This window comes from Molossus molossus, unplaced genomic scaffold (genome assembly GCF_014108415.1).
Source record: "Molossus molossus isolate mMolMol1 unplaced genomic scaffold, mMolMol1.p scaffold_m16_p_6, whole genome shotgun sequence".
NCBI lineage: Eukaryota > Metazoa > Chordata > Mammalia > Chiroptera > Molossidae > Molossus > Molossus molossus.
Window position 1 is genome coordinate 63,370,714 of NW_023425399.1, and position 25,071 is coordinate 63,395,784.

At 34.9% G+C, this 25,071-nt stretch overlaps 1 protein-coding gene across 7 annotated transcripts in view; it reads right to left on the reverse strand.

The window, feature by feature from the left end:
* Positions 1-25,071, reverse strand: part of ANKRD12 (ankyrin repeat domain 12) — a 158,667-nt gene that overhangs the window by 65,132 nt on the left and 68,464 nt on the right. For 3 of the 7 annotated variants that reach the window (XM_036245570.1, XM_036245571.1, XM_036245569.1), the window contains exons 3-7: positions 23,987-24,134; positions 16,611-16,679; positions 12,079-12,228; positions 6,143-6,343; positions 3,734-3,876 (exon numbers count right to left, since the gene is read on the reverse strand). In XM_036245570.1, the coding sequence (XP_036101463.1) occupies positions 3,734-3,876; positions 6,143-6,343; positions 12,079-12,228; positions 16,611-16,679; positions 23,987-24,134 (711 nt within the window). The remainder of the gene's footprint in view (positions 1-3,733; positions 3,877-6,142; positions 6,344-12,078; positions 12,229-16,610; positions 16,680-23,986; positions 24,135-25,071) is intronic. The other 4 variants (XM_036245575.1, XM_036245572.1, XM_036245574.1 and 1 more) reach the window with 3 other exon arrangements.

Sequence of the window (25,071 nt, forward strand, 5' to 3'; positions counted from 1 at the left end):
TCTCCTGGAAGGAGACTGGAAATAGTGTTTGAATCACTGTAAGTATGAGCTAAAAGGTCAGTTTCTGGAAATATTTTGCAGCTATGTGCATATTTTAAAACTTGTATTCATAGAAACATATCTTACAAGGAAGAATTCTTTAACATCACATTTAGAAACCAGGAAATAATTTTTTTTTAAATCCTCATCCGAGGACATTTTTGTACTTATCTTCAGATAGAGAGGAAGGGAGAGAGAAACAACGATGTGAGAGAGACACATCAACTGGCTGCCACCGACACAACCCCAACCAGGGCCGGGGACAAACTGCAACTGAGGTAACATGCCCTCAGCAGGAACTGAACCCTGGTCTCTCCAGTCCATGGGCCGATGCTCTAACCACTGAGTCAAACCAGCCAGGGCGAAACCAGAAAATTTTTATATATCACATGTAAAAGAAAACTATTCATCTTTGATAAACTATCAATAATGATGTAAAAAAAAAGAAAGAAAATGGGGGGGGGGGGAGACTGTATCATATTAAAAATATCACAGACAGAAAATATATTAGTTTCTGATGAATTCAGTGGAAAGGGAAATGTGGCTTACATATTGTCAGGCCTTGTGGATTAAGTCTTTGACATTCTGTCTATTCTCAGTCTGTTATCTATTCATCCATCCATGTACCAACACATACATTCATGTAGAATTTAATAAGTACTTATGTGACAAGTGAATCCAGGGGTCACTAACACAGAACAATACAAAATGTCTGTATGTGTGAAAAGAGACAAGTACATCAGTAAAAAATAATGTAGTAAGTGCTATCATATAGATATGTACCGACTGCAAGGGAGCAGAAAAGGCTGGTCCAGTGGTAAGTTTAAGAAAAATATTAATAGGCTACATTTTTATTCAAAATTACAACTTTAAGAATCGTGAAAAATAACTTAAAAAAATAACATTTTTAGTTTCCATATTTTAGTTTCTAAAATATTTAAATATATTGAAAAAACAGCAATATAAAGGTAGCCATTTTTTCTTTTTCATTAATCTATCCCAACAATATTTTTCCCACTGATTTTTAGAGATAGTGGGAGGGAGAGGGAGAGGGAGAGGGAGAGGGAGAGAGAATGAGAGAGAGAGAGACATTGATGTGACAGAGACACATCAATTGACTGCCTCCCGCACATGCTCTAATCGGGGCCAGGGATAGAATCTGAAACCCAGGTACCTACCCTTGACTGGGAATTGAACCTGTGACCCTTCAGTGTGCAGGCCAGCGCTCTACCCACCACTGTGCAACACTGGCCAGGACTAAAGGTAGCCTTTTAATCTTTTACCTCTGACATTTCTATTAAAATTGTAGCTTTCAAGGTGTTTACATGCACAATCTCTTTTTTCCCTTCAAAATATCCCCTTTAGATAAGTTTCATTTAATACATAAATTAAAGAGTAAACAAAGGTTCAGAGGAGAAAGGTACTTTGTTCAAGATCACACAGTTAATAAACTGGCCAGGCCAGAATTGAATTCCTATCTATCTTCACTCCAGATTCCATTTTTTTGCCCCATAAGGCAGAGAATGTGTGCTGCTAAGGAGAGGAGGGAAAAAAGGGGATTTTTCAATTATCTTGTCCAGACACACTACAGAGAAGCCCACCAGTCAAAATACTCAATAAAGCATGAATCATGACAATCAGGCTTTTTACAGCTTTATTCAAATATGAATATATAGAACTTAGCAGACTATCTCTAATTTGAAAAATAAACCAAAATAGAACAGTAATATGAAGAATTTTGGAGAAATCCATGACCATGCAGTAAGTAGAACAAATCACTTAATTAATATTCTTGGAGAGTTAAGATAGGTACCAGGAAACTGGAAATCTCATGGTGTGAGTAAGAATTTCACATGGGATTAATGGTAAAGAGATAAACCATAACAGCATCTATCCTACAGATCTAGAGAGCAACTAGTCTTGATTAGAGCAGGATACAAGATTCTTGTGTACAAGGATATGAGAAATCCTAAAGGCATTTCTCAAAAATAGTAATCTGATCAATGTGTTTAACATTATTGAGAGGCATTTTAGAGTTACAGCAGAGAAAGTAAGGAAGAACAAAAATAAATGCATAGAAAACTAAATAAAAAATAGAACAAGGCAATATATTAACCCAGGTAATAAAGATTAAAAAAAAAAAATACACTTATGGTATACTCTATAAGTCTCCAGGCAGCAATATTTATTTATTTATTTTATCCTCACCCAAGGACACTTTTGCATTTGTCTTAAGATAGAGCGGGAAGGAGAGAGGGAGGAAAAGAGAGAGAGACATCGATGTGAGAGAGAGACATCGAGTGGCTGCCACTCACATGAGACCAACTGGGGCCGGGGATAAACTGCAACCGAGGTACGTGCCCTTAGCGGGAACCGAACCTGGGACTCTCTGGTCCACGGGCCGAGCCAAACCGGCCAGGGCTCTAGGCAGTAATATTTAATAAAATCCTTTGCAGGAAGTCAATAAATAATGACTAAAAATTAAAAAAGCAAATAGTCTGCATGTTTGTAGAAAATCAGAGGTAACTACTAGAAGAAACACCTACACAGTAGTTGCTTTTGGCTAAAGGTACTTGGAAATGGTAAAGCATAAAAAGGAGCCTTGCAGTTACCTTTATAAGCTGAGTAGTACTTTTCAACTTTCTGAACTATGTGCAAGTATTCTTTACTAAAAGTAATACTTAGGTAAAACAGAAAACCTACTTATTGAAAAACAAAATCTTGATTTAGAACCATTGCTAATAGTGTTCCAGACTGACTGCTCTGGCTATAAGAAGGTTAAAGCAATGAATTTAAGTATTAAACACCCTTAAAACATTAGCTTCATTACAACTAAGAATGGTTTAGCTTTGATATCAACATGCCAGAGATTGAAAATAAAATTTAAAACCCAGCATGATTTATAATATTACAGAAAAAGTAATAAACATGATATTTAGAGATACCTTTTAATTGGTAGGCATATATAATCATGTTTGATTATAGTATCATGTTTTTATTATACACATAAACCATCTGAATATATTAAATAAATGTCAGCCAAAATGCAGGAATAAATATTATATACTATAGAGGAATCTTTAAATATTAATAAATCTAAAAAAAAGATAGGCAGCATGACACCGTACAATTTTTATTGTAAGTCAAATCCACTTTAACCACTGTATTTAATTATCTGACAGAAGGACCTGAAAATAAAAATTCTGCCAACCTATTTAACTATCAAATTAAATAAATTTTGCCCTGGCCGGTTTGGCTCAGCGGTTAGAGCGTCGGCCTGCGGTCCGGAGAGGCCCGGGTTCGGTTCCCGCTAAGGGCGCGTACCTCGGTTGCAGTTTGTCCCCGGCCCTGGTTGGTCGTGTGGGTGGCAGCCACTCGATGTGTCCCTTTCACGTCGATGTTTCCCTCTCTCTCCCTCCCACTCTGTCTGTACAAAAAATAGAAAAATGTCCTCGGATGAGGATTAGAAAAAAAAAATTAAATAAATTTTATGTACATATAATACTAAATTTGACTATGATAGGAATTAGCAGTTCAAACGCAGATAAAAGGAAAAATAAAATACAGATGAGTTGATCAGGCAATGAATGAAATAAATATGACAGGAGATCATATGACTAAGAAGCAAACTAATTTCAGTGGGTTGAATTTAGATTTTGAAAATGCATATTATTGATTTTTCTATCATACTTACATCTCTATGCCCACTACTAGCAGAATCATGGAGTGGGGTGTCATCATCTAATCCTTGTGTGTTAACATCTGCTCCAGCTGCTATAAGTATTTTAGCAACATCATAATATCCAACATTGCAAGCTTCATGCAGTGGTGTCCAACCTAAAGTTAGAATACTAATTTAACCATATGGTTTACTAAAATGGAAGAAATAAATGTCATGTAGAGAGGAATCATTAAATAGTAACAAGTCTAAAAAAATATAGGCAGCATGGCACTGTATAATTTTTATTTTAAGTAAAATTCACTTTAATCACTATATCTAGTTATCTGACAGAATGGCCTGGAAATAAAAAATACTTACATTTTAGTTATTTTTGTAATAAAAATAATTATATATATCTATATATGATTTTTATATGCATAAGCATGTGTAACATATTGATTTTAAACGCACATAGTACAGAAAAAAAAAGGAGTGACAAACAAGAAATAAGTACCTAGGAATACCACTAATCTGACAGAAGGTTCGTTCATGATAATGTTATTTTCACTGAAGCTAAATTATTTGACAAAAGTATTAAACATTAAGTTTATCCAATAAATACAAAATTGCTGCAATTTATAATCATCTGAACTATGGACAAAATATAAAAAGGAGGCAAAATATTAATAAACTTGTAAGGGTCTTTCATTCAGTAAACAAAGTCCCTTTATTTTAAGGGCTCCATCTGTTAAGTCAATACAATCTTTTCTGAACTTAATTATTTTACCTGGAATAGATTTATCATTTTAGTTACTTTTGTAATATAAAAAGTTGTATGTTCATGAAAGAAAAATTAGAAAACAAAAAGCACAAAGGACAAAATAAGCATTACCCATAATTCCAACACCCAGATACAATTTGAATAATTTTTCATAAATCCCACTAGATTCCCTCCCTCTCATATCTATAATTTTAAAACAAAACTGGGAAGATTGTTTAACCCACTTCTACTACAATGAAAATAATACCCCATGTCATTACAATTTTCTATAACATAGTACTATACTGACTGAATATACCATAATTTATTTAAGCAAGCTTCTACTGCTGGACATTTAAAATATTTCTAATTTTTAAATATTAGAAACAGTGCTGCAACAAATATCCATTAAACTAAACCTTTATGAACATTCGTAATTAAACATTTAAGATAAATCAGACCAAAGAAAAAGTAAAAATTTTTAGTTTCTGATAGATAATATCAAGTTTAAAATCATTTTTTAAAGTTTATCTTGCATATCACCCTTTCCTTAATTCATACCGAATAGAGAAATAAATTCCAGGTGTATTCTAGTAGGGCTATGTGTAAAAGCAAAACAAAAACAAAATTTTGAAAAAAGAAAGTATCAGGGTGATAGTTTTATGATATAAGGGCAAAAAGTTCACCTTAAACAAAATACCAAAGAATCCGTAATGAAAACAATAACTGACATGATTACATTAAAAACTTTAGCACAGTAACACTGTAATGAAAATTCAAACATGACCACAGAAAGTAAAAACCTTTACATATTTGATAATTAAAATCTATACTAAAATGAAGGGCTCTTACTTATAATACCACAAACCATGAAAAATGGGCAGCACTGGCCTGTTCGGCTCAGCAGTTAGAGCGTTGGCCCACAACCAAAGAGACAAGGGTTTGATTCTGGTCAAGCGCATGTACCTCGGTTGCGATTCAACCCCCGGCCATGGTTGAGGTCGTCAGTTAGGCAACCAGTTGAGGTCTCTCTCTCATATCGATTTCTCTCTTTCAATAAAACACCACCGCCCTGGCTGGTGTGGCTCAGCTGCTTAGAGCATTGTCCCGTACACAGAAAGGTCACGGGTTCAATTTCCAGTGAGGGCACATACCCAGGTTGCAAGTTTGATTTCTGGTCAGGGAACATACAGGAGGCAATTGATAGATGGTTCTCTCTCACACTGATGTTTCTCTCCCACTCCCTTCCTCTTTGTCCAAAATCAATAAAAACATATCCTTAAGTGAGGATTAAAAATGAAAAAATAAATAAAATAAAACATGGCCTACATACCTTTTGTAGTTCTTCATGTTCAAGTAAATGTTTTTGAAAGAGTTACAAATGAGTGAACTACTCTGAAAACATTATACAACTCTAATTCTCCTAGAATAAAATCTAAATTGGACAAAAATTATATTATAATCTGCCAACTAAAATATAAATATAATATTTAAAAACCTGAGTAATTATTAACATGAAATTGTAGCAGAGATCAAGGTTTTATGCACACAATCTAAAATAGTTTTCTAATAAAGTAGTTTTAGAACTCTTTTGTTTCAGTAAGAATTATTGTAACCAAAATCTGTTTACATAAATTTAAAATTTTAGTTTCTAGTTATTAGTATTTAATTACTAGTCTTACCTGCAAAATCTTTCACATTCACATTTGCCCCTAAACTTATTAATTCTTTGACTTGTTTCACATCTCCTCGAATAGCAGCCATGTGTAAAGGAGTTTCACCGCGTTCATTTCGTTTATTAACTTTATCTTTTTGTCTAGATGAGGAACTGGGAGTTTTCTTTTGGGCTGGTGTTGTTTGGGATGGATGATTTGGTGTGGAATCTATGAGAAAAAAGAAAGTTAACAAAACTTTTAGGTTAGGACTTCTGGTCAAGATAGCAGCGTGGGTAAACGCAGTATCGAGTCCTCCCAGAAACACGTAAAAGTTACAACTATTGAACAACAATCATTCAAAACTGCCTGAAATCGCACTGAATGGAAGTCCTAAAACTACAGAATTAAAGAAGCAGCCACATGCCCTGGCTGGTGTGGTTCAGCAGTTAGAGCATCATTCCCACAGACCAAAGAAGCCCAGATTCGGTTCCCGATAAGGGCACGTACCTAGGGTGCAGTTTGTCCCCAGCCCTGGTTGGGGTTGTGTGGGTGGCAGCCTCTCGATATCTCTCTCTCATGTCAATGTTTCTCTCTCTCATCCTTTCTCCCTCCCGCTCTATCTGTAAATGCAAAAAAAAAGAGGAAGCAGCCACATGGAGACGGGTAGGAGGGGCAGAGGCCATGGGCTGGTCCCACACCCACCTGTGGTGGATAAAAATCAGGATTCCTGCCCTGGCCAGTTTGGCTCAGTGGTTAGAGCGTCGGCCTGTGGTCCAGAGACCTGGGTTCAGTTCCCGCTAAGGGGGCGTGCCTCGGTTGCAGTTTGTCCCGGTTGGGTCGTGTGGGTGGCGGCCACTCGATGTGTCCCTTTCATGTCGATGTTCCTCTCTCTCTCCCTCCCACTCTATCTGAACAAAACAACAACAACAAAAATCAGGAGGATTCCTCGGCTGGGAAGGTCCTCCCTGAGGACCGAGGGATCCCCCTTGCACACCAGGCGCCCGCTCAGGGTTCCAGTGCCAAGAAGAGAAGTCCCCATATAACTTCTGGCTGGAAAAACCAGCGGGAACTGAGGCTCAGGGAGGTTGAGGTGGCTGGAGCCCCAGGCAGCTCCTCTTAAAGGGTCCGCGCACAGACTTATCGGACTCACTCCTCTTAGTGGAGGGGAGGAGGGGCACCAGAGACATACAGGGAAGACTTGAGATGTTTGGCATTGCAGCGAGGGCTTTCTCCGGGACAAGGGAGCTGTCGGAGGCCTTTGTTCCTGTGGTGAGCCCTTCCCTGGGGCAGCAGACAGTCGCCATATCTGAGACTCCAGCAACCTGGCTCATACTGGTTACCCCACCCTGGTGATTCCCTGAGGCCCCGCCCCACCCAGCTTTCAGGCCCACCCAAGTTGTTGCCAGTTGCTTTACCATAGGATTGGCCTGTCTTGGATCCTGCTTCAAGGTTTTCCTAAATCCTTTCAAACAAGCAGCATCTGGTCTCAGATAGCCCCATACCTATTGTTAAGTAATACACAGACACAAACACAGAGAGGCAGCCAAAATGTGGAGACAAAGAAACAGGTCCCAAATGAAAGAACAGAACAAAACTCCAGGAAAAGAACTAAGTGAAATGGAGATAAGCAACCTAACAGATGCTGAGTTCAAAATACTGCTTATAAGGATGCTCAATGAATTTAGTGCAAACCTCAGTGATCTTAGTGAGGGCCTCAAGAGCATTAAAAAAGGACCAATCAGAAATGAAGGATTCACCGTCAGAAATGAAGGAGGCACTAACTGATATAAAGAATAATTTACACAGATTCAATAGTAGAGTAGGTAAAGCCAAGAAGCAAACCATTGATTTGGAATACAAGGAAGCAAAAAACACCCAATTAGAACAGGAGAAAGAAAAAAGAATCCAAAAAAATGAGGATAGTGTAAGGAGCCTCTGGGCCAACTTCAAGCATGTCAACATTCGCATCTTGGGGGTGCCAGAAGGAGGAGAGAACAAGAAATCGAAAACCTATTTGAAACAATAATGGCAGAAAACTTCCCTAACTTGGTGAAGGAAACAGATATAGAAGTCCAGGAAGCACAGAGAGTCCCAAACAAGATGAACCCCAAGAGGCCCACACCAAGACACATCATCATCAAAATGCAAAAGGTTCAAGACAAAGAGAGAATCTTAAAAGCAGCAAGAGAAAAGCAGTTAGTAACCTACAAAGGAGTTCCCATAAGGCTGTCAGCTGATTTCTCAAAAGAAACTTTGCAGGCCAGAAGGGCGTGGCAAGAAATATTCAGAGTGATGAAAAGCAAGAACCTACAACCAAGATTACTCTATCCTGCAAAGCTGTCATTTAGAACTGATGGCATATAAAGACTTTCCCAGACAAGAAAAAGTTAAAGGCGTTCATCACCACTAAACCGTTATTATATGAAATGATGAAGGGTCTTTTTGAAGAAAAAGATAAAATATATGAACAAACAAAATGGCAATGAATATGTATCTATCGACAATTGAATCTACAAACAAAATAAACAGGTAGAACAGAAACATTCTCATAGATACAGAGAACATTTTGTTGGTTGCCAGAAGGGAGGGGGGTTAGGGAAATGGGTGATAAAGGTGAAGGGATTAAGTACAAATGGGTTGCTAGACTGTCAAACCTCAAAGAGAAGGGGGTTGGGGAGTGGGAAGAAATAAACCAAAAAACTTATATGTAACCAATGGACACAGACAACAATGTGGGAAAAGACAGGAGTGGGGAGGAGGGGGTCAGTGGAGGAAAAATGAGGAACATCTGTAATACGTTCAACAATAAAGATAAAAATAAAACTTTTTGTATATTCATTTAAAGGCTTTTATAGGTAATGTGCTAATTTCCTGGAACAAGAGGAATATCTTCTCACCCTAGTAATCCAAACCTTGATTTGGATAACACGTTAATTTGAAACAAATACACGAAACAGATTTTCATTTAGATTTATCAAATAATGCACAAGCAATTTAGAAAAAATGTTTTAGTCTGTCTATTCATAAAATTGGCTTAAAATGAATACTAAAGTATCAGGCATATACCCTACAAGGGTTTTCTCAATGAATAATTTGAAAAACTGCTTCTATTCTAAGAACTAGATGAAATGACATTGAAGACTAAGTCACACCCTCTCACTCAAACAAAGTATTGGAGTTGTACTCTGATATTAAGTGAAAATTAAGGTCATGAATGACTTTAGTATGAAAATGAAATTTAAGAACTATAAGAAATAAGGAGGGTCTGGAAAAAAGCCTTTAAAATGTGGGTGATAAGAGAAAAAATGAGTTTTGTTTGCTATGATTCCCATCTTTTGATTTTTGTTTTAGTTTCTATACAAAAAACAAGAATGGCAAACTAGATGATGTCCAGTGTCCTCTCCCCTCCCCATTTCATAACTACTGGGGAAAAAATAAAACAAAAAACTGGTTTCTTAACTAGTTAAGGATTCAAGACATGTGTACAGTGCTAATAATTAATTCTGAAATTTTTAACTATTTAAAAGAAACAACTGCTCTAAGAGAAAAGTCTATGGAAAATAATTTTCCAGCATAATTAGGGCACTAAAGTAATATCATCCTTTCCTCAATAAGAAAATAGTTTAGTCCTGGCCAGTTTGGCTCAGAGGTTAGAGCCTCGGCCTGCTGACCAATGAATCATGGGTTTGATTCTGATCAAGGACACATACCTTGGTTGTGGTTCACCCCAACCCTGTCTGGGGTCATGAGGGAGACAACCTGTGGATCTGTCCCTCTCACGTTGATATCTCTCTCTCTCTCCCTCCCTCCCCTCCTCTTTCCCTCCCTCCCATTCTATCTGAAGATAAATAGGAAAATATCCTCTGGTGAGGATTAAAAATAAAAAATAATAAAGTTTAAATTTTCCTATCTATGTCTACAATGTACACTCCATAAGAGCAAGGACCTTGTCTATCTTATTCCTCACCATATCTTGACATCTTAGAAGACACCTTGGTACATAGTGGTACTCATACAACATTTGTTGAATGAATAAATGAATTTCATAATAATTTTAATAGTCAAATTACTTATTTAAAAAAATTAGCTTTTGAACTTCTTAAAAGCAAAAGAATATACTTTTTAATTCAAACTTGCAAGGAATTCATACAAATACTGTTAGTCACACCAAAACAGTATTCACACTCACAAGTAGTACTGTCCATAATGGCAATCAAGTACCATTGAATAAAAAGAACCAACTGCAGAAGAGTATTATAGCATAACTTTATTTATATTTAGAAACAAACTATATCCCTGGCCAGTTTGGCTCAGTGGTTAGAACATCGGCCCTCAGACTGAAGGGTTGTGGGTTCAGTTTTGGTCAAGGGCATGTAACTGGGTTTTGGGTTTGATCCCTGGTCCCATTTGGGGTGGTGTGGGAGGCAACCAATCTATATGTCTCTCTCACATTGATGTTTCTCTCTCTCCCTCCTTTTCTCCCTCCCTTCTACTCGCCTTAAAAATCAATATAAAAATATCCTTGGGTAAGGATTAACAAAACAAACAAATAAAATACAACCTATAACAAAAGATGTCCTATATTTACATATTTATGGCTAGGAAATTTCGAGAAGAAACTGTTAATAGTTGATGCTTCTCAAAGGGAAAGTTATTAAGTTGAGTAGGATGAGGGAGGACTTTAACTTTTTCTTTAATGAATTAACTTTTTAATGTATTCTAAGGATAGAGGTTTATGGTATAAAATAATCAGTTTTAAAAAGTAAAAGTCTTCCCATCTAACTACTAAATCTGACCCACAACCAATATTTTACAGAAACATTTAAAGTTTTAACACTGTTAAATATCTTTTACTTGGCCACATTCTTTCCCAAGCTTGGGGCTGAAAGGTGGGAGAATAATTAAAACAACATGTTCTACTTAAAAAAGCAGAAAATCTTAACATTTCTATTAGTGAAAGATATTAGATACATTCATGCTTTGATGAGAACTATGATACATAGAAACTCTAGAAATTTTACTATGCTGTTCCAGTTTTTAAAAAAGAGTCAACACAGGAAAAGTTCACCGGAAAAATTGCGTCCTTTTCAATGTACTTCAACAGGATCTGTGTTATGTTACCCAAAGTCTTACACAAAGATGCCTTGAACTTAAAGCTGAAATAATTTTTTTTCTATAGACAAAAGAGATTTGCTTTCTTGTATCACTCAATGAGAATTATATAACTTAAAATTTTTCTTTTGTGTTATTAGCTGCCAAAATGCACAGCATAATTCAATGCTCAATAGTGAGAACCATGTCAGCCCAGCTGTCTGGGTTTTATCTACCTTTTTAGCTCCTTTTAATAAATTAGCAGGTTTGTTTGTTTGTTCCCTTTTTGTTTTGGTCCTGCTGGTAAGTCATCTTCCATTTTTTTGGAGGAATTGTGAATTACAGTATGAGATAAATTTACATAACACACTGTAGATATTTTTCCTCTTATAATAGTCTAGACCTTAAACAATACACAATAAAATATCAATAAAACATGGATTAAACTCTTGCCTCTAAAAGTAGTAACAGGATAAGGTTATCGGTTTTATCAGCAGGGTTCTAGTGAACTAAAAAGTAAACTATAATCCTAGAAGCAGCTTCACAGAAACTGGTGTAAAAAAATTCTTCAATCAGATAAAACCACACAGTTTGGCAACAGATTTCTCAAGCCAAATGACCGATTTCTAAACTGTTCATTTTAATTGACAAGTATTAACTGAATATCCACTAAATGCAAAGATCCCTGCTCTTGTGTAGTTTCTCATCTAGTGGAGGATACAGACAAATAATTGTAAAGCTACAAATTTATGTTACAGAAAATTCTGACCAAATCTAAGAAAGAATAAAAAATTGAAGTAGTTAAAAAGAACTGTTAAGGCTGGAGTCTAAGGAAAACTAAGAGTAAACGTGAACTTAGTGATGATAACTATTACCTGGACTGTTGTCTCTTGCAGTCATCTGCATAAGAAGTGCCATCTGCTTTCGCTCTGAGAGTGGGTAACCAAAAAGAATGCTAACTGGTGTGGACTTCTTATTTCCAGCTTCCTTTTTTGTTTTCTTCTTTTCTGGACCTTCTTTCTCTGGAATTATTAATAAGTATGTAAAAATTTGAAACAAATTAAGTACGCAAAAGCAAAACATAAGATAACATTTTAAAAACAGATGTTATACATGTATATGAGAAACGTGTGTATGAATCAACAATAGGCAGACAAAAGAGCACTAGACTTTTATTATATTATACAATAAATTTTCTCCCTGAATGCTTTAAAAAATATATAATTAATTCTATTGTTTTCAAAGAACTAATAACATTTGAAAATTTACTCCCAGTAAACTTTGTATTTTAATGATTTGTTCTATTAAAATTTAACTTCTTCAATGACATTTCAAACATTCCTTAGTGTTACATCTTTGACACTTCTTGCATTCATTATAATTTTATTATTTTATTATTGCTAAGCCTATACAGCAATGTCCCTTCAAATTACTTCCCTAATTCCGCTAATGATTTATGCAATCTTCTAAGAAGATAAATATATAAGACAAGTCTCATCACACAGAGCAATTATTGATTAAAAGCACCAAGTCACTGTATTTCAGTCACGGGAAAGTTGAACAAGAAATATCAATCAAAGCTAAAAATGAACAAATTAAAGATTCTGTGTGTGTGTGTTGGTGGTGAACAGAGATTTTGCAAAAATTAAAAAATGTCTCTAGATTTTTCATAAAGGTTTTGTCTGTTATAAGTCAGCTCTCAGACCTAGCTACTTGGGAAATCCTTTGGCAGTGCAGCCAAGCATTCCTCACTAAGTGCTAGATTAACATAGAATTGGATTCCACAGGTCCAAGAAAGACAGATATCTGTTCTTTTTTTTAAGACTTCTCCGGGAATTAATTCAGGTGGCCCTATAAGAACTAATGCAGATGGTCAGTCTATTAACTAAGCATTTATTTTTTGGGAAACCCTATACAAATATCTGGGATTTACTGATCCAGATTTGAGGATCCTCAAAGAGGGGCTACAAAAATAAGTAAAATTTAAAAACAAATGTAAAACAGCAAAAATAATTGGAAAAAGAAAAGGCTTAGTCATCAATATTGTGGTGTTTTTAGGTAGATGTGGCTAGCAGCTACACTACTCTAGGAGACTTAAGCATTTATTAATTTAGCAAGTTTCAAGAAACCAATAAAAGTTTGATATTTAAACATTATTGAATATTATTTACAGCATAGAACTTAATGTAATAATTCTTGCAGTATACCACTTAATTAGAATATGCTGACATCCTAATGGCATAGAAAAATTAGAGTTCCTAATATTTAAACTCCTCTGCTCACAAATCAAAATTCAACAGCTCCAAAACTGCCTTTGTTGATATTTGATTTTACATACAAAAACAAAATTTTTCAAGATTTAAGTCAGTCTTTATTAAGAGTTCTAATATATTATTATTTTCATTTTCCTCATTTCATCATTAATGATATAATTTAGTATAAATCCAGTTTCAGCAAGATTTCACTTAATTTATTACATTTCTTATTAAAAAAAACCTAAACAGGTCTTTCAGAGAAGTCTATATTTTTCTGAAACATATACTTTCTCCTAATAATGTTCTGTTCACTGTTGTTTTAATGGTTTTCCATCAAATAACAAATCTTTAAATATAATAAATGTACTTTTCACCTAAAAATAAAATATTTTACAGTATGAAAATTTTATATAAAGTAGAAAAGATGTACATTAAAAAAATAAGTAAAGTATAGTAATTGGAGAAAACAAAATAAAGAAAAAGTACATAGTATCTATCCTTAAAAACAATTTCTAAAATTTTGGAGAAAAATTTGTCTGTTAATTTCTCATTTGCAAAACAATTTCTTTTGTTTTTTACTGCATTTTAATATACTGTTTAAAAAAGAATATGCTCTGAAGTGATAGATACTAAGTTTACAGAAAATGTGAGACACTTATAAATTCATTATTAGAATTCCATGCTGCCAAATGATCAAATAAATATATAATCATTACATTTTGAAAAAGAATGAACAGATTGGACATACTCCAAATACTTAAGCAAAAATTCAAATTAGATACTAGCATCCAATCCAAATTCCATTTTTTCTTTGAGTGACTTTAGTCATTTGTCTAAGTTCATGTTTCACATGATCTAGGAAAAGAAGTTAAGTAAATAGTAACGGATATAAGATAGTTAGGTTAGCGATAAACATATACCATTCTTCAAAATTTTAAGTGTTAGATTAACATGTCCCAAAGTGTGCTTTCCAACTTTAAAGCACTGAATGAAGCTTTGGCTATTTCGGATCTATCTTTTGATTAACTTGTTTCTTCTGGCCTATCTCCTCAAGTTGCAGTAAGTAAAATATGTTATTTACATGTCTGAATAACTGGTCAGCATTTTAAAATTTAAACGCAGGAATACTGACACATGTACTCATTTAAAGCACAGTATACTATAGGCTTGAAATTACACTCAGCCACCCCATAGATTTATTTTTAAAAATTCAGTGATTTTAAGAAATAAAGAGAAATGGACTTTTCAACAACCCAACATTCTTTATTTCAAGGTTCAGAGGATCTTTAGAAATACAGAGATGTCTCAGTATTATAATCTCAAAAATTATGCTTTTTTTGGAGGTCTTGTCAGAATAAACAGAAAGCTTAACACTGTCACATCCCAATTAAGTATAGAGTATATTAAGGAGAAAAGACAAAATAGTTTTCTTGGGCCCTGGCCAGGTGGCTCAGTTAGTTGGAGCATCATCCCATACACCAAAAAGGTTACAGGTTTTGATCCCCAGCTGGCGCGTGTACAGGTAACGATCACATCAATTTTTTTTCTCTCTCTCAAATCAATAAACAATTCCTTGGGTGAAAATTAAAAAAAAAAATTTTTTTCGTGGGATACCGGTTGATAAATTTACCAGTGTCTGAAAAACTAAAGAATATGACATTTTTCCACAAAGCAGTCACTGTAGAAGGCAACAGCTCAAATACAGATGAATATAATTAAATGAGTCATGTTTGAAATGTATATACTTCAATTCTGAGGGAAAAAGTGTTGCCATTACTCCTTGCTTCTACACAAATCTCTAACAGCTGGGTGCTTTTATCTTCTGATTTCCAACAAAGGTACTCAGATCATGAATTGGCTTCATCCTATTTAGCTCTTTCAGGTGCACCCTGTTACTTAGGCGTCCCATTTTAGAAGAGTACACCTAACTCCACAGTAAGTGTAGGGTTTTTAAATTTAATGCTGATTATAAACATGACCCCACCCCCAAATTTTGATAACCAAGTACTGCTTACTTATCAGCTCAATCAACAATTTTCAGGGTAATTTTAAGAATAATTAGTTGGTTCTACACCACCCCTACCAATTTATTAAACAAAATATATCAGAAACAGAAGGTTTATTTTGGATTTTTTTTTTTTTTAATCCTCACCCGAGGACACTTTTTGTTCAGATAGAGTAGGAGGGAGAGAGAGAGAGAAACATCGATGTGAAAGGGACACATCGAGTGGCTGCCACCCGCACGACCAACCAGGGCCGGGGACAAACTGCAACCAAGGTACATGCCCTTAGCGGGAATCGAACCCGGGTCTCTCGGGACCGCAGGCTGATGCTCTAACCGCTGAGCCAAACCGGCCAGGGCTATTTTGGATTTTATAGCTAACTGTCATATGCTGTAAAGATACTTAGGTACTAAGTAATATTTTATATTAAAAAACATTCAAATCATGTAAGTCCATTTAAAAAACAAAATTAGTTGTCATAGTCTAGAAAACCCATTTACTTGTTATTTAAAAATAATAGTATTCTCTTGTATTCTTCTACCTAGAGCAATTATGAAGCATAATACCTGGTGCCATAGCCAAATAGAGAGGTTCCAATACAGTTAATGATAATGGCATTTCTCCAGGAAATCTGGTGTTTTAACCCACTTTTAATTTCAACATAAGCAGTAAAGTCAACAGACTAAAGAGTTCAACTTGAAAGTTTTCTAAAATGCCCATGTTTTAAAAAATATTGCACAATTGAAAGGTCACATGACACTCTATAAAAAATACACTTGATATACCTTGTGAAGGGTATACAGCAAAAGAGACTAAGCACCTTGGGTATCCTCGCACAAGGGATACTACAAGGGGTTGACTTTCACATTATTTTCTACACGAATGGTGCCCCATGTTGTACTGTACAACAACTGAGTGGCAGTTACACAGTAGTCCTGCTTATAATGTTCATACATAGCATGTGTTGGATGTAACACACTGATATCTCAAACAAAAGCCGGAAAACGTGGTGCCATGATGTAGTTCACTTATTCAACTAAAGATATCTATAGACTGGTTTGAAAATAAGTTACCTATAGTACAATAATTAATTGTAAATGTGACAGAAACCGCTGGCTAAACAGGAGTCCCTGATAATCTAATTACCTGAGTATGTCCTGTAAGAAGATATAAGTCTCTCCCCCCAATTTTCACTTGTATGTCCTGGATCTGAATCTACAGAATGAGAAGAGACAGGAGAAAAGAAAAAAGCACACGAAGGGAAATGCAGAATTCAACAAGCCAACATTTTTCAAAAGACCACTAGTTAGTCAATGACAAAGCATTGTTTTTCCAAAAGGTTGTTTTCAGGGAAAAGCCAAAGTACACATAAGTAAAATACAGGTTTGGCCCATACCTAAGATTTCAGTTTCTTCAACTAAAATATTAAAGTTAAGAAAGTCAACCATGCAGTTTTCAATAGATAATTACTGATGCTTTTTAATAAAACATATCATGGCCTTTGAGGTTATATATCTTTTCAATTTGTAAATAATGATAAAAAATGTAGCACTCTATCACTGTTCTTCTGTTTAGAACTTGTTTTTAGCCCTGGCCAGTTTGGCTCAGTGGTTAGAGTGTCGACCTGCGGTCCAGAGAGACCCAGGTTTGGTTCCCGCTAAGGGCGTGTACCTCAGCTGCAGTTTGTCCCTTGCCATGGCTGGGTCTTGTGGGAGGCAGCCACTCGATGTGTCCCTTTCACATCGATGTTTCTCTCTCTCTCTCTTCCTCTCTCTCTCTCCCACTATCTGAACAAAAAATGAGAAAATGTCCTCGGGTGAGGATAAATAAATAAATAGAATGTGTCTTTAGAAAACTTGAATAATGGACTTTAATCACTCTTTTTATTTTAAGAGGGCCAAAACTACTCAGAAGATAATAGAACACTTTGGACTACAGTATCGTTCTAGACCACAGCACTTTCTATACATTATACACATTTCAAATGGTATGGAATATACACTGCCTGCTACTAAAGACTTCTTAGAAAGTACAGCCTGAATCAAAATAAGTTTATCAGTTAAAAATATGGAATTCTGCCTAACAATTCATAACAAATACAAAATGAAGAATTGACTTTTGGTAATAAGGCTAGAGCAGATATTTCCACTTACAAACAATATGCCATTTTAACTCACAGTAATATTATTCTGATATTCATATTCTCAACTTACTGAGACATATTTTTCTTTCCAGTATCATTATATGGACATTATATGTGAGTTCAGTTAGGTATAAGAAAACAAAAGTGTTTTAAAAAACCCACACATTCAGATATAAAGTATCCCTGAAACATAGCATTTGAATATTTTAAAGATAAGCCTAAAAGTTTAGTGATGAGGAGGCTCACTCAACTGAAAGTGAAATCATTAATAAAATAACATTTAGACCAATTCTAAAGCAAATGGGTAAATGGACTGAATGACAAGCCTTTCAATGGACATTTATATTTCAAAACTGAACACATTAAACTAGCCACTAGAAGAATTCCATGAAGAATATTTAAAATTGCATTTAAGGACAAGCAAAAATTCAAAATAACCTCCATAGATTATATAGCAAAGAAAAGATGACAACCAGTAAATTGTGCCAAAAAATAGAATTAAAAGCAGGTTATATTACTGTGACAGATTAAAGCACCGTGGATAAACTGAACTTTCAATTACACTCATTAATATAAGAGTATAATATAACAGTTTATCCAAATCTTCTTTTGGAAGTAATCAACCCATCCTCACTCCACACACTCCTTGGATTTTATTCAAATAAGTATATATTCATATTTGGGGCATTTGAATATGTATTCTATAAAAATTTAATTGACTGGAAAATTATAAGCTCCTATATCCTGTTCCTTTACTCAAGTCACTTCTTCTTTCTATGCTATACTATTATCTAGACCATAATGAGACTACTGCTACCTACTGAGGGTTTTGTAAAACTCTAAGTGCTAAGCAGAGAAACTATATCTCCCTGATAAGTTCTTTATAGCAAGGCAAGACAAGCAATACTTATATTTTAATAGCTGTCTTTAAAGCTGTTTTGGGTTGCAGGACAATAAGAAAAAAATATAAGAATGATTTAAAAGATTTGCACTGCATGTTTGAAATTTTTATAATAAAGGGAAGGGGTAAATAACCTCCATGAAAATCACCAAAAGGTGATTAAGAGAAGCACTGATTTTATTTGCTACTTTAATACAATTACCAGAAAAATTATTTTTTCTTATTTAAAAAATTTTTTTTATTAATTTTTTTTAGAGAGAGAGAATGAGGGGAGGGAGGGAGGGAGGAGGAGAGAGAGAGACATTAATTTGTTGTTCCACTTATTTATGCATTCTGTGCTGTGACTGGGGACTAAACCTGCAACCTTGGCATATCAGGATGACACTCTAACCAACAGAGCTATCTAGGTGGCTCAGTTGGTTGGAATGTTGTCTCATGCAAGAAAAAAGTTGGGGGTTTGATTCCTGGTCAGGGCACATGGGGGTGCATACAGAAAACAGCTGATTGACGTTTCTGTCTAACATTGATGTTTCTCTCTCTTTTCCTTTCTCTTTAAAATCAATAAAAAAAGCATATCATCAGGTGAGGATTAAAAAAAGAAAAAGAAAGAACGAACTCAGGGTATAATAAAAAAATTCAATGTGCAAAAATGCTTTTTATGGCATTATTCTTAATAAAATAATTGCAAAGTTAGTTCGAAGACCAAGAAGAGATGCATGTGTAGCCTCAAGATAGCTGGTCAGTACTTTTATGTCAAGGGATTGTGGCTTTCCCTTGGCTGTCATTAGATTAGGAAATAAAATAAGTATGATTTTATGACACAGGAATAAAGTTTGCTTAGGGAGAAACATCAGTTATTAATTACTGTGCTAAAAACTTTATACTATATAGTGGGGGTATTGTAAGGCACCTACCCAATATTCATTCTCTCCTCCTTACCAGAAATACTCTAATTTTGATTAGGGTGAAGATCTGCCCAGCTAAAATATTTGACTTTTCAGACTCCGCAGCAACTAGGGTAGCCCAACCAATGAGATGCGCAGAAGTTCTCAGGAAAGTTGTTTCATTAGTAAAAAAGGCAAAGTCTCACTGGGAGAAAAACACCTTTGCCCTTGATCCTTCCTCTCTGATTTTCTGCCCAGGAAGAAGCAGGAGATTTCTTATTACTAAAAGGCAAAATGCTAAGTACAAAGCCCATGCCTGAGCGGGGATGGGGTGTGTGTGTGTGTGTGTGTGTGTGTGTGTGTGTGTGTGTGTGTGTGTGTGTGTGTGTGTGTGTGTGTGTCACAGAACAGAACTAAAGAGCCTATTCCCTGATGGCATTAATGAACTACAGAGGCATAGCAGTTCACACTAGGGTATCTCAAAATGAAGACTAAGAATGACTTATCCCGCTGATGGCATCATTGCTGACAGGCCACTGAGCCTGTCGTGGACAATATGAGTACCTTTTTAAAAAAAAAACAGTAATGAGTGTGTTTTATAAAAATATGTTCATTATTTTAAAAAGTCAAGCCATACAAAAATATACAAGGAAAGTAATAAATCACCCCAAATCCTGCAAATAAAATGTTAACATCTGGTGAGCATTATTCCAAGTATCCATTTAAATATATATAAAGTCAAAGGAAGGAGAAGGAGGGACAAAGAAATTTATGTAAGAATTGGAAAATAGCATATACATGCACCATTTTTAAATAAAAAGTTGGAAGATTAATTTTATTTTAATCCAACATGAAAAGAAAAAAAATTAAAGGAATTCCTTCTCTATGTCATTTACTAAAATATAAACAAACACACACATATATATAAACAACACATAAAATTTTTTGAAAAGGAAAGATTAAACATTTTAAGCAATCATTAAAAAAAAAACAAAAAACTATGTATTTCAGTTTTAGACAGTATCAGTGAATCCTTTGGTACAAGGCCCACAATACACCTACTAAGTTTAGGCTTAGTTCTACAATAAAACAGTCTTTCAAACAATCTTCCCATATGTGTGTTAGATCTGTCCTATATGCATATAAATATAAATATACAGAATGTGCTCTTTAAGGCAACCAAACAGTACATATTATTCTATAAGCTATGTTTCAGTTTATAAACTATGAGCACATTTCCAAATTGTATATTCTTTAACATTATTTTTAGGGATAAAATCATATTTTGTTATTGGATTTACTATAATTGAACAAATCCTATATTACTTGACAGTATTTTCCTGGATACAATGCTGAGATACACATACTTAAAGATAATTTTTACTCTCATCAATAATTATTTATAGACTAAAAGCCAAAAAATAAGTCAAATGCTAACAAATTATTAGTTTTTGATATGTATTGTCATATTTACCTCCAACAATGTACTCCTATAATTTAAACCTACTAAATAAAACAATTTCCTAGTTCCAACCAGGGACGATTTGGTATGATTAATGCCAATGATAATTTCTTCAATTATTATAAATTGTATCTCCTTGATTCCTACTGATTGTTTCCATATATTTCTTTGCCAACTGTAATTTTTTATTCTGAACTACTTGCTTGTACTTTTTGTCCATTTTCCTTTTTGTGTTTTTCTCTTAACATTTAAGAGATTTTAAAATAGTAAATAGCCCTGGCCGGTTTGGCTCAGCGGTTGGAGCGTTGGCCTGTGGACCAGAGAGTTCCGGGTTCGGTTCCCGCTAGGGGCATAGACCAAAAGAAAAAAAATAAAATAAAATAGTAAATATATTGAGATAAGGAATGTTATATATTTTTAAAAAATCTTGCCCTGGCCAGTGTGGCTCAGTGGGTTGGGCATCATCAAACTGAGCCATACCAGGCAGAGATATTATTATTTTTTGGTTAATTCTTACCCAAGATATTCTTCCATGATATTTAGGGAGAGGGTGGAAGGGAGGGAGGGGAAGAGAGAGGTGAAGAGGGGGAGAAAGAGAGAGAGACAGAAAGGAAGGAGAGAGAGAGAGAAAGGAAAAAACCCCATCAATGTGAGAGAGACGTATCAGTTGGTTGCCTCCCACATGTCCAACTGTGGTGGGGATGGAACCTGCCACCCAGGTACATGCTCCCTTGACCAGGAATCAAACCTGAGACCCTTCAGTGCTGGGGCCTGACGCTCTAATCACTGAACCACACCAGCCAGGGTAATTTTACTTTTTTAAATAACAAAAATAAGACAGCTGATTGCAAACAAGACATTATGCTTTGAGCTGGGAAAAATTCTTCTTAATGCTCTGTGTGTGTGTGCACACATGTGCTCATGTGGATGGGAAAAATTAAAGAGGGAGAGGGAGAGAAAGACGGAGAGGGAGGGAGAGAAACATCAATGCGAAAGAGACATATCAATTGGTTGCCTACCGCATGACCCTGGCCAGGGCCAGGGACCAAACCACAATTGAGGTTACATGCCCTTGACCAGAACTGAACCTGTGATTCTTTGGTCCGTGGGATGATGCTCTAACCACTAATCCAAACCAGCCAGGACTATTTTTTCTAAAATTTATAAATTCAGCTTATTAAAAAAAAATTTTAAAAAGTATATATCTATATCTATCTATATGTATATATTTATATGCGTGTGTTTAAATCCATCAAAATCTTACTTAGCATTAGCATGTAACCTTTCTAAAGAAAACTAAAAATTCGTTATCACATGGTCTTAAAGAAAGAGAGCTGCAGCATCCCACTAAAATTTAGTAAGTGAAAAAATTGTAGCAGGGGGTCAAGTATATAACACAATTAGTACAATATAAATTAAATTATGTTTATTCAATGTCTAAAGTTACTGTCTTCCTAAGTAACATTTTCTCCTTTATTTTATTCTAAATAAAAGACAATCCACCTGATCTAATAACAAAGTTTCTTAAGGAAAGTTTATTATTTTGAAACCATACTTATTTCAAAAGATATGCTGATATTTATCTAAGTCCCCTCTTCGAACTGCCAGTAGAAATATTACTGTTGCCCTGGCTGGTTTGGCTCAGCAGTTAGAGCGTCAGCCTGTGAACCAGAGAGTCCTGGGTTCGGTTCCTGCTAAGGGCACGTACCTCAGTTGCGGTTTGTCCCCGGCCCCGGCTGGGGTCCTGTGGGTGGCAACCCCTCGATGTGTCTCTCTCACATTGATGTTTCTCTCTCTCTCTCTTCCTCCTTCTTTCCCTCCCACTCTATTCGAAGATAAATGCGAAAATGTCCTCGGGTGGGGATAAAAAAATATATATATATATTACTGTCACTAGTAAATAAAACCTGGTTAATATAAATACTAGCGAAAGGACCTTGAAGGAGAAAATATGATGTAAGTTAAATCTTATAAATCTAGAAGTACATAAGAACCTTCTTCTGAGTTTAGTGACCTAGTAATAGCTTGAGAACACTACTTAAGAATAAGGAGAATCACGTTTCTAAAAAAAAGGTTCTGAATCTCTAGAAAAAGCTTTTATAACTTAAAATGAACAAAGCACACAAGGTTCTTAATTACTGCAAAAAAAAAGTAAGTTTCAAGATTTAAAAATATCCTTAGTGTTTAAGAACAATATTTAGTTCAGGCTAAGAGACCTATCTACTACGTACCTACTTCTAAAAGTGTATACTAAAAATTAATTATTTTCTAAAACTATGTTTGTTAGCATAGGGCATTCCAAAAATCTTTAGGGTATTTTGGCATATTTCAAAATCAAGATCATTTCCATATTGATGATTAAGATGGCTATAATGCTATAAGTAGACTATAATTTCTGTACATAAACTGAGAACAGAACACTAACTTTCTGTGAGTGAAGCTAAAACAGTCTTAAGAATAGTTCATTATTAATATGTAATGTAAGGGACAAAACAATTATGATAAATGTATAAACATTCAAGTTTATATTAGTTTCAAGAAATGATTAGTTCAAGGCTAAAACACAGTCAAGTAATTTATTAGAGGTAATAAGGTTCTAGTCTATTATGAATAGCTAAGATTGCTTGATGTCAAGTATCATTTCTGATACATGAGTTTTGAGAAAAAAGTACTATGAATTAAACAGCCTCAGTAATCCTCCTACCCCTTTTATTGGGTGGGAGGTACATATTTCGTTTCATTTCTGAATCTAAAATGCCTAAACTTTTTTCTTTGGTGGGTTCAATAATGTGTCCACAAAAACTTAACAACTTTTCTCAAATCTACCATATCTTAAGCTCCCTGTCTTTGAGTAAATTTCACAATCAAATGCTCCTCAAAAAATTAAGTCTGAAAGTGACAAGAGAGTTGTAATAAACATCGAGAGAAGGAGGAAAAAGGCAAATTGTTTTTTTTTTTTATCTTAGATTAGAAATCATGTTTGATGAGAACTATATGAATTTCTGTGCCAAAATGGTAAATCTGAAACACTGAACTACAAAAATTTCTCTACTGGAGTGAAAAAGGAATGATATGAGGAAAACCATAGTAAAAGACAATTAACATTTTATAGAAAACAATAAATTATTCTACCTGTGTCTGAATCTCGTTCTTCATTTCTTGATGGGCTAATGGTAAAAGGTAGTTTACGTTTCATGGATGACTTCTCTTTCATCTCCTTGCCCACATCACTTCGATCAATTTTTGGAGTTCTGCTATAGGATGCAATCTTGTCTTTGCTCTATTAAAAAATCAAATATCAATAAATTATAACAATATCAGCTAAGCAATACAGTATTCAAAAACATTTTATGAAGAAACTTTTCAAACATACTAAAAAGTAGAGCGGGTATTATAAACCGTCATTGTTTTCAATGCACTCAAGAGTAGTTTCAACAATTATAATTTTTTCTAATTTGTTTCATACTCCCCAATTTTTACTTAATAACAGAATTTTAAAATAACGATAAAACAAAATATCTTGACTATGACAGAACTCTATGTCTAACTGTAATAGAGAGAGACATTATTACCAATGAATAAATTAAATGAAAAAGTGATTCTGGATCGTCTTATCAATATTATGTGCCCACTTATTTAGGTGAAGTATCCTACCCTCATGCTCTTCAGTTATTATAAAGGTCACTCTTATAATCCAACATCCAAACTGGTACAGCACAACTAAACTGGCTATGATAATGAATCTTTCGTGAAAAATATGCTAGATACTAATAACTGAGCAACATCACCTTAGCAGAACAGTTTACAAGACTGGTCTTGCCTCTGCTGGTTTGGCTCAGCAGTTAGAGCGTTGGCCCGAGGACCAAAGAATCTTGGGTTCGATTCTGGTCAAGGGCACATAATACCTGGGTTGCGGTTCAGTCCCTGGCCCAGGTCCGGGTCGTGCGGTAGGCAATCAGTCGATGTGTCTCTCTCACATCAATGTTTCTCTCTCTCTCCCTCTCCCCACCTCCCACTCTTTCTGAAGATAAATGGAAAAATATTCTCAGGCAAGGATTAAAAATACCAGTTTTAAATAATAAAGAAGACTAGTCTTCAAACAATAATAAACAGCCATCACAACTATGAGAGATTCTTAGAAGCAAATCAGAAGACGACTCAGACTGCAGAAGACACTAACTTTCAACCCAAGACAGAAAATGAACTAAAGAAAAGAG